This window comes from Aphis gossypii, chromosome 2 (genome assembly GCF_020184175.1).
Source record: "Aphis gossypii isolate Hap1 chromosome 2, ASM2018417v2, whole genome shotgun sequence".
Lineage (NCBI taxonomy): Eukaryota > Metazoa > Arthropoda > Insecta > Hemiptera > Aphididae > Aphis > Aphis gossypii.
Genome location: NC_065531.1, coordinates 18237610 through 18249718, shown reverse-complemented (window position 1 = coordinate 18249718; position 12109 = coordinate 18237610). Strand labels below are relative to the sequence as shown.

Here is a 12109-nt window from a genome sequence, read left to right as displayed (position 1 = left end):
TTAAATGAATGCATACATTGCATACTTATTGTTTTATTGTTATTTATGATTCGTATGAGTAAACTTACACTTTTATTCCATAATTTATTTTAAAAAATAATAATAATAACTGCATGAAACATCACAATACAATATAGGTTCTTATATGATATTTCAACATTTGTCTACAATCTGCAGCATATGAAGATGTGACAAGGTGATAAAGCAGATGAATATAATTTGAATAAAATATCATAGTATGAATCTTTTTTTTACATTATTCATTGTATAAATCGAGGGTAGTAGACCTATGGCAGCTATATGGCACAAATAAAAAAAACTAATAGGTTTCACAAAAAAGACGAATAATAAAAATATTGACTTGGTGTTTTTAAACGCAATACTGCAACACTGTATTATAATTTACAGAACATATAAAAAATTATAATAAAAATCTAATAATCTAATACCATAATTAAGTGAGAGCTAATAATAAAAATAGCCAACATGCAGGATTAGAATAGAATAATTTATAAATTACATCATCTGTATTATGTTTGCTATATTAAATATAGACACATTTAAATCTATTGAATTATATTACTGTATGTATCAGTTAAAATACCATTATAGTGTTTCTTCAGATCAGATAGAAAAAAAAAATGAATGAACTCAAAATTTTTTAAATAAAAAATCATAAGGGATTGTATTTTGTTAATATTATAAATTGTAAAAAACGATACAATAATAAGTGATTAAAATATTCGTTTAATATTTATACCTAAATTTATCACCATATGGTATATGGCACACACCTATTATAAATAAATGGAACTATAATATTGACTTATAAAGACATACAATTAAGCAAATGCATGCAAATAATTTCTTAAGATATAAACTACTTTTCGTAGTTCAATACACTTAATACTTACGAGAAAATAATTTATAGTAAGAATTTGTATTTATAGTATAGATACACCGTGGTAGGTACTTATCTCTTAATTGTTTTAATCTATTTACTCCACTTAACTTATTTTAGCTTGCCTATTATTATAATAATTTATAGATATCAGATAATTAAACGTATAAACTTATATACTCTAGTATTATTCACTTATAAGAGTTAAATTTTATGCAAGATAATTTAGGAAACCATAAGTATATAATACATTTCAATATAACTAAATCACTTGTAAAAGATAAAATTAACATCTATCAAAATAAAGTGTATGTTTGAAATTATTTAATATATAAAGGTAATAAGTATATATTATAATATAGCAGTAATACGTGATACAAATGATTTGAATAAAAAATAAAAACAAAATATTTAAAAATGATAACCAGCATTTAAATATTAGTATAATAGTTGTTAAATATTATACCGTCACTGTGTATAATGTATATATTATTCAATCGAATAATAATCAATACAGTTAAAATAATTCCAAAATGTATTTGCTAAATCATTAAAAGCAATCTTATTATTTGTGTTCTTTTAATTTTTGAAAGTTATCTAATCAAATACAAAAACGGCAAATTTAAATATTACAATAGGGTTCATTTGTGACCAATCACTATAGTCAATAAAAAATGATTTGATTAAAATTATAATATTACATTATATGCACATTTTATCAGATATTAAAATTTCTAGCCAAATTTTAAGTTAATTTACTGATGACAACAATTATAGGTAAAATAAGTATTTATGATAGTATTAAAAATGTACCTACTATACTTATTCAAATCATTTATATTATACATCTAAGAATTATACACGTTTATGAAAAGCTTATTTTACAAAACGCAAATTATTTTTGTAAATTCAAAAGTTTAACGAAGAAAAAGTAAAGCCAATTCCATAAAACTAAACGATAGATATATCAGAATAGAAGGCAATAAAATTATACTTGCAAATATCTGATTACATACGAATACTGTTATAAAATTTTTTTTAAAAAAAATAGAAGACGCTTTTACATTTAATCTTAGCGTAAGATACATATATAAGAAAAAAATTGAAACACAAAACACTATAGGTAAAATCGATTTAAACCTTAAATCAAAACGATAGCAATACACACAGTTAACACTTAGATAACTTAATCGATATTGGTGGACAGTGGACACATAATTTACTCGACCCAAACAATATTTGATGAGAAACAACTAATGTGAGATGGTTTTTCATTATAATCCTCAAAAATTCTAAATCGCCATTACACAAAACGTTTAAAAATGTTTACTAAGAAACTGAGGATTCGATTACGCACGCTTATTTCAATATCTACATTATGTTGTAGGACTTTTATGATAAGTATAACTCGTTTGAGAACATTAAAATAATCAATGCATTTGGGTATGTTCATGTAGTCTGTTACAATCGTTTATATAGCAAGGTCAACATAGAGGCCGATATTCCTTATATATTCGGCACTTGTCAACGCAAATGTTGCATGTAAATATAATAAGATTATGTTGAATTTTTAAAAAATCAAGAATCTCTGATTTTTAAAACAAGTGATTTGGGTGTTTGGTTTACAAATTAAAGCTGTTAAGTTTGTGAAATACTGTGAATAAATTGAATCAATTTTAAAAAGGAGATTACAAATACCCATAACATTTAAACGAGAAGTGATAAGTTAAACTATAATAACAATAGTCACTGATGATCCAAATATAAAATACACAAGCGATAAATTACTTCAAAGATCTATTATGTGCATGAAATTAGAAGAAAAAAATTTCCCGAACATCTACAAAGAATTTAGTAGAAACGTAAATTAATAAGATCTTACTAACATTACATATATGTATTACACACATTACGAGTTATTTCTTTGTTTTCATGTTTTTAATCTTATAGGTACTTTAAATATGAATAAAAATAAATTAGTTGTGCTTGTTTCGGACAAACGAGTGGTTAATTAGGCAAATGTACACACGTGAATCACGATTCTTTTTGCCAAGCATAATACTTACACGTGAATAATTAATACAAACATACAGTATGGTTGGATAAGGGGAAAGAAATGTTTAATATTTCATAAAATCATACTTAAATTTATAGCACAAAATATATTTTTTTATTATAATACTATCATGGCGTATAGTACACTATAATATTATTATTATGAGTTTATAATTCTGTTGTACTTGAATTGCCTATATTGAACGCCGTGAAATAGTAACAAGATTAGATTTTTGTATAAACATAATTTCTATACACATTATTTTCTACTTTAATAATATACTTCTAATTTAATATTTATGCATCATGATAATTAATTGAAACATTATTTGAATGTATGGTATTGTAAAAAATAATCTCGTCATAAAAAAAGTATTGAGTTAATTAATTATAAATCTATTTTAGATATTTTTATTTCAATTATTATTATTAAAAACTAATCAAAAAATGTCCTATTACAAGTATACAGTGATTATGAGTTAATACAAAACTAATTTTATTCAAATTGATTTAAAATTCATAAATGATTGTAGACAATTAATATTTCATTAATGAACCTATAACAGTGGTTCTCAATCTTTTTGGATTCATTTTACCCTTATTCATGAGAATTTAACATTACAACGCACTAACATCAAAATATTAACCAATTTAAACTGTACATTTAAAATAAAATATTGGTTCCTTTAAAAATACAGTATGTAGAAAAATAATAATGACACATTTTATTTTAGTTGTAATGTAAAATAAACTTTGACATTTCAGGAAAATAAATAAATAGAAGTAATATAAAAATATGAACTTTACAAAATTTATATGTTGTTTCAAAAAATTGTTTTTTTCTTTTCCCATGGGTATTTTATATCATCCCTATACTTTATGCATGTCATCCTAGTTGAGAACCACTGATCTATAAAATAGTTTGTTCTTTAAATACATGATAAGATATTAATTACATTCGATAACGAGTGAAATAATTAAAAACTATTTTCTCTTGTTATGTATATCAAAAAAAACAAACACTATTATACAAAATAGAATGATAATTGTAATGAACGCATTTGACAAATTCATAAAAAAAATAATTTATCAAATTATATTAAAAAATATTATAAAATTCTTATTAAAATATCAAATAAATAAATATCGAAGTAGGGGCTTATATTACTTATAAATACAAAATAAAAAAGATATAAATATATAATTTTATAATTAAAAATTATTAGGACACATAATTTACCATTTAAACATTTAAGACAAACTTTAACAAATAATTATTCAAAATAAATATGTCTTTTAGTATTGTAGTTTTTCTATTTACTATCACAACATAGTGTCAATATTATACATACTATACCTATGTTTATTGTTTATATAAATTTTTAAAATATTAATTTGTGTTATAATTTCATATACATATGTACTATTATAACATACTTTATGAAACAATTCAGTATTTGTTAACTTTTATAACAGATGTTTAATCAACAACATAAATAAAAAATAGTTATCTTCTAAAGTTAAAAACTTAGAACCCATTTTTAAGGATTGTGTCTATTATGTTTGTGTTACTTTAATTATTAAAATTTTCTCAAAACATGTATAATCCAATCATACTCATAAAACCATTAATAATTCTTTTTTAACTATTTTATATACCATTAAATTGAATACTAATATACCAAAAACAGTCTACGAAATATGTCTCCCAGTATTCTACAATGATAAACTAATATTTAGTAGTTGTAATTATTAACATAATCAAATGTTTAGCAGTTTCTCGGCTGACTTATTCAATAAACCTAATGTAGAACAGCATACTAGCAGAGCTTAACCAGTCCACTACTATACATGAGTAATGAACATAAAATATCTTACCTGATTACATAATTAATACACATAATGCTTTCTGGTTTTAAACCCTTGTGATCATTTAGTATAGTTGCTTGTGTAACTATCCAAACATAGCCACCTCCTTTCGACAAAAATCGATATCTGTCTGTCTCTACCTGTCCTTTCTCGAATACTGCAAACATAGTATTAGTTAATTAATTAAATATTTTAAAGCTTTCTTTAAATACATAATTAATATTTACGCTTTTATACTCACATATTTTAAAACTTTTTTCAACCGAATTACAATCTTGAGCATGATAATAATCAAACACAGATTTTGCAACCAATGAATCTGGTTCATAACCAACATAGCTTGTTATACTAAAATACAAAATAAACCATTTTCATAATAATTCTTAATAATACACTTTTAAATAAAACTATTCAAAAATATATCTATAGAGACTGCTAATACCTAAATATTGTTTAAAGATGTACAAAAACTGAATAAAAATATTGAAAATACTAAGTTAATATATTTTATTTAAATTAATTAATTATATACATGTTTACATAAATAGTAAAATCAATATTATTGAGATTAAGTTATAAAATAATGAAATAAAAATGAATATTGCTCAAACTATCAAATAACTATTAAAAAGTATAACTGTTAATGTGAATAATACATTTTAATATAATATCTTAAATCTTTTAGATGCAAATATACAATGCAATATAAAAATAAAGTTAATGATCAAAGTAGGAGCATATCATAATTTATTTTTAGCTAAATAGGGTTGATGTTTTAATTTTAAATTCTAAAAATACTATGCATTTTTTGAAAATGCATTAAAAAGTTTATTATACAAGCCTTGGTTTATATTTGTCAAATGAATTCAATAAGAAATTGTACAAACTATAGATAGTAATGTTATTTTTATTAAAACCATTAATGGTATTGTTAGATAATGTTCTAATGTTCTATTAATTTATATGTTAATAAAATATATTATAAACATTTTTAAACTACTATAATTATCTTTAGGCTTTATTAATAGATAATTAATGAAAGTTTTATGATTTAAGTAATTAATAATTCAAAACATATCAAAAAATAAAAAATAAATGATAAAATAAAATAATTAGTTAATATATTATTCAGTAAGTAAAAAATATAATTTTAAAATTATTTTATGAATGAATACTGTTTTATAAATTGTTTCTAGATTGCCTAATCATATTACATTTTTTCTTTCAATGCAAAAAAATATTATTTAGTCTTAAAAAAGTTATTACTAACAAAACCAACAGTTTTTTATACATTTATATTTACAAAATATACCAATAATACAATATTATTAAATTTAGTATAAATACTACTGTTTAAATACATTATAATTATACATATTGCAATGACAGTTTTGTTGACATGTTTAATAAATAATAAGAAATACCTACCTAACATCTATTATTTACAATCTTAAAAATATAATATTTAATGATTACAATTCAAAATAATAAACATATCATTTAACAATATATTTTATTAACTCACACATCATCAGCGATTATATATTTCATATCTAATGAATGCTTGCTGAAAAATATCTTGCTCTGTTTATACAATGGTATCTCAATATTTGCTGGATGTGGTATTGGTTCAGCAATCGACACAAATATATGAGATGGAGAATCATTATCAGTTTTTTCAAACTTTAAATTAATATTATTAGATTTACTATCAGAATCTGTTTTTTTATCTGATTCGTAGTCTGAATCAGATTCTCCACCTGATAAAATTGATGATTTTATTTTGGCACAAGTGTTGATAACTGAATGTCCTGTAAAATGCAGCACCTAAAATGTAAAAGAAATATAACTATATTTGTTAGGTAAAGTGAAGCATTTAAATATTATCTAAGAAAATAATGTTTAATATAAAATGGAAAGTTTTTGTTTTCTAAAAATAAACTACTTAACAATTTACAGATTTGTATACGAATTATGGTAAAATTAAAATCAAATACATTTTGACCACCTATTATTAAAAAGTATATAATTGGTACATAAATTAAAACAAAGTAGAATTTAAGATTAAAAACACAATAGTTAAAAAGAATAGACAAAAGTTCGCACACTTTTATTTTTAGTAGTACAAATAAATTGGGTTCTCAAAAAATAATAGCATACAGAATCTTTATCACTATAATATGTATAAAAAGTAGGATATTTGTTTAATACAATTCTTATAATCCAAACTTAAATATCAACTGGTCTAGAAGAAGAATGCTGATTACAATAGTGATTTAAAACAAATCTGAATAGGTAATAAACAATCATTTTTGTTCATATATGTGAAAAGAATTTTAAATTGACTTTTAACCAAATTTAAAAATAATAAATTAATACTATAATAGAACATAATATAATATGCTACTTTGATAGTAGCTAGTTTGATAAATCACATAGATACTCCTTATTAAAAAAACTAAACTTGAATAACTTAATGCACATAAAAATCTAAAAATAACATTAATATTATATACTTTAAAGTTAAACCACACATTTTTAAAATATTTATTATTGTTAACATTTTAAAGTGTACTTTAAAAAGTTTTTACATAAAAAAATAAAGAAATCAATAAAAAGAAAATTCAAATATCAATATAAACATAATTTTAATAAACGATATACTTAAAGTATGTAAATAAAAGAATAATTATAACTTATGTTTATAAAACAATGTTTGACCTTTTTCCTTTTTCTATATGCTAACTATAAGTATGAAATATATTATTCCAATGAAAATTTCAATTGTATTAGTTTTTTATGTGTCATAAATTCAAAATTGACTATTTTTTTTTTTTTTTAACAGTTAATATTTTCCGAAATATTTAATTGTTGTTGTTTTTTAATAAAATATTAAACAAACTTATTAGTTAAATTTAAATTAGAAATTAAAATAACATTAAACATTAGCATTTTATAATGTTTAAATTCCCGAAAACGTAAAAACGATACAATATAATTTTATACATTTAGCCCTGATTTTAGTACATTTTTTTTTTTTTTTTGTTAATAGGGTTAAGAAAACAAAAATCAAGTTTAGTTTAATTCTAAGAATACCAATTGAATTTGGATAATATAATCGTTCAATAATTGTTTGCAAGAAAAATTATCTTGAAAAACAGGTATTAATAGAAGTATCAAGAAATAAAAGTGGATAATCTTAAACTATGTTATATTCACTGGTCGACGTTATAACTATTTATTATATTCAATAATTATACATTAAGCATGTCACTCACGCATTTAAGATTTCTAAGAAACGTTTTAACATGTTAAAATAACGGGTTGTAAACTTATAATATAGACATGTGATTAACACTATGTAGTATAATATTATTAAAAAATACGCAATTTATTTTCATAACATCGTGTAGCTGTGTAGGTAAGTATATACAGTGGCGCCGAACATATAGGTAACTCAATGGGGGTGACCACCCCTCTCCTTTTTTCAAAGGTGGGGGTCCCCGTGTGTACCCAACAAAACTATTTATATAAGTTATAAATGTATAATTATGTTAACCAAAATGTAAGTAATAGGGATAAACAACTGACCGACAAATAACATAGGTACATAGTGTACTATTTATTTTGGTAAGTGTATGATGCAAAAGGTGGTGGGTAACAAAAAATAGTTTTTACCTCGTCCTCAATTTAATTTAAGTTCAGCGCCACTATGTATATAAATATCAACGTAAAATATTTCCCTTCATATACTAGTCAGTAGTCACCCCATAATTCATAATAATATTAAAATACATGCCTTGTATGATGCTGATTTCAGATTAACATTGCGCCCTTTATTGGTAAGAGTACATTTCATTCGAACAAAAAACGACTTTTGTTCACCAATGTCTTTGTTAGTTAAAATATCTTTTAACTCAGCTTGGTCGCAAAGATGAGCGAACTCATAAATCGATTGTCCGATTAAATCAATCTAAAAAAAAAATCTGATGTTAATTTGTAGTTCAACACAAATTATATTTTCTAAAAACAAGTCATTAATACAAATTATAGAATAAACATTGTACATTCAATGATGTCAACGAGGTTAAAGTTTATATGACCGTTTTAAAAAATAGTAAGAGGTACCTGTGATAAGCCTAAGTAGCTGGAAATATTTTCTGATATGAAGATTATATCTCCATCGGCCGTGGTAATTAATACAATGCCATCCAATGCTTTGTTACATATTCCACTTATGTTTGGAGGACAATCTTTTTCATCAGGTTTTACATCAATATTTGCTAAACAAAAATTCATTAGAATATATACATTTTTTCTCATAAATACATAACTAGAATGAAAAATTATAACAATAGATTTTTAGAAAAATAGAATAATTTAACTGATTAATAAACAGCTAAAGCCTATAGGTATATTTCACCTCCCAAGGCTAACAAGATTTCTCTCTGACCCCATGCATTAAAATATTTCACAATAAAGCGTATTTTTGGACTGTTGTTTTCTTGGGGAAATAACTGTAAATTATTCAAACGTTCAAGTTGTTAAATATTAATATCACGTTAGAATAATAATTTGATACCACAGTAATAAAAATAAGATTAATATTTTGAAGTAATATATAAAATTATACACAAGCAAATTATTCTAATTACATTTTCTAAGAATTTAAACAGTCATATAATAAGGAAGATACAAACTGCAAAATATAAAAAATTTATTAAACCTATTATTATGAATAAAATAGTATAAATATATATACATGATAGACCTAATACAGTAATACATATAATGCATACAGAGTACCTACAATATAGTTATAATCATAACTTATAAAAGGTATACAGAAACAGTACAGAAATCAATAATTCTTAATAAATGATAATATGTAAATATTACACATTAATAAATAATAAATATAAATACAATATGTTATAACATTGCTATTTTTTATATAAGGAATAATAAAATAAAATTTATTATCTAATCAAGTCAAAGAACAAAAATAATATATGATATATTAAAATTAAAAACGTATATTTAAATTATGAATAACCTATTAAACTTAAAATTACTACTCGATTACAAGTATTAAAATCAGGACCTTGGATTAAACTAACACTTTAAGTTTTAGTAATTCTAGTATTTAAAAGAAAATATTTCAAGTTGTATTTTTTCGACATGGCAAACATGAGTTTTTTAATGTTTAGTTTTTAGGTTATGAATACAAATTATGATAAAATTAAGTTTTATTATATTAAATCATAATAAATTATTTAGTAATAATATTAGGTACTTAACCTTTAGCCTACCATAAAAATATTGAGTTGAATAAAAATGATAAGAGTATATGTCCTATACATTCAAATGTAATAAAACAAAAGATTTAGTGTAGCAGTTCAACGTTATTTTGGTTATGTTACAGTTTTTGGTAAAATGCGTAGGGGTACACAAACCTATTTAATGAGCTTTTTTCGGTTTGTATGCAGTGTAGTTACGTTTTATTTAAGATTAAACTAAAATGTACCTTTATGTCTATACAATAAAAATTTAAAAAATGCGATTTTAATATTAAAATTATTAAAATTGTTTTTATTAACCACAGAATATTTTATTTGAATATCCTAGTGTTAATGTAATAATAACTTTCCTTTACTCATAATTATTACAATTACATAACGTCATAACATAATTTTAAATTGTAATTACTTGATGATAAAGCGTCCATAATTTTGAAAGATGCAATAGTCAATCGCATAATAGTTGCTTTATCTAACTGACTAATAACGGATGCTGGTAAAGGTAATGCTGATCCAAGATCTGTAAATATCTCAGTTTCTTTACTACGTCTAGATCGAGCCGCATCCCTTGATTTTTCTTTTCGTCTCTCAGAATTTCTGGAAAACACATACATAATATTAAGCAAGGTTAAACGTATATGGCAGCGCAGATCCTTAATGGACCGTTAAACTGTTGAAGAAGAAGAAGAAGGTTAAACGTATCGGTTTTCAGTTTAACGATTAAACTGAGAAAAATGTAAGATTATCAAAACAATTGTTTTAGTATAATTTCATGTTGTAGGTTATATTTTTACATTAGGAAGGTATAGTTAATACAAAAAATGCTGAAATACACAGGTACCACGTTTATTATATTATAAAAACATTATTATATACTAATATCACAATTTTAGTTGAATAAATTTAATATTTCTACGTATAAATATACGTTATTTATAGACAATATTTGTTTTTAAACCATTTTAGATATTAGTTTTATGGTTTTAGAATTATATTTTTCGAAACATTTTTTACACCAGAAAACATTCTGGGTGATTTCTGGTAGCAAATTGGTTTTAGTTAGTATATTTATCTGAGAGGTTAAAGTACAAAATGTCCAGCATTTTTCAAAATAATCAGATAAAAGTAGAAAACCAATTACAGAAAATGACAAAATTTTTAATTGTAGTACCTATAATTTATAATTTATATGATTTAAACTTTTAAGGCTATCAGATTTAAGAATTAAATACAAAGTTTCTCATAATTTAATTTTTCAGCTATACCTATCTAAAAGTATTGAAAAACTTTAAGTACCTATTATGCATAATTATTTTTATATACATTTGAAATTGAAAATTTGAAAAAATTAAATATTCAAACGAAAAATAACAAACTTACTTCATTGAAATTAAAAATAGATATTTATTATTCGCAGTATTTTAAAACTATTCGCCATTAAGTAAGTATTTTTTATTCACAATGAAATTTTCAAAATATTTAACTTATTTTAAATGAAAGTAATAACAGCATATACATAGATTTGTTAAGGAAAAAATAAGATAAACATTCGGTGCTTAAAACTTATAGAAGTATAGACTATAAAAATAAATTTCAAATAACACAAAATAAGAATTTTGCTAGTAAGAATAATATAAATATAATATACAATATTCTTAGAAATATAGGCTCACAATTTACACTTAAAGTCGTTTTTCGTATAGGTATATCATTAAAATCAAATTAAATACACCCACTGTAGTGATCTACTCAATGGCGATACACGCTTAGTTTCTATTAAAAGTATTTTTATTGATATTCGTATTCAATAAGCACCTACTTATTATTTTTAATGAAAAATAATACAGGTACTTACCATCAAAATATTTTATCACAAGTCACAACTTTAAACATTATGTGATCATTTGTGTATAGGTACATCACAAACTTATAAATTATTGATTAATATAAAACTATAATATAATGTATTATTTTACCATGTAAA

At 22.6% G+C, this 12109-nt stretch overlaps 1 protein-coding gene across 1 annotated transcript in view; it reads right to left on the bottom strand.

Moving 5' to 3' along the window:
- The window catches only part of LOC114121136 (hypoxia-inducible factor 1-alpha-like), a 45612-nt gene that overhangs the window by 20065 nt on the left and 13438 nt on the right, over nucleotides 1-12109 (bottom strand). The window contains exons 2-7 of the mRNA XM_027983310.2: nucleotides 10535-10722; nucleotides 8954-9108; nucleotides 8625-8798; nucleotides 6351-6652; nucleotides 5067-5173; nucleotides 4835-4982 (exon numbers count right to left, since the gene is read on the bottom strand). Coding sequence (XP_027839111.2) covers nucleotides 4835-4982; nucleotides 5067-5173; nucleotides 6351-6652; nucleotides 8625-8798; nucleotides 8954-9108; nucleotides 10535-10722 — 1074 coding nt within the window. The remainder of the gene's footprint in view (nucleotides 1-4834; nucleotides 4983-5066; nucleotides 5174-6350; nucleotides 6653-8624; nucleotides 8799-8953; nucleotides 9109-10534; nucleotides 10723-12109) is intronic.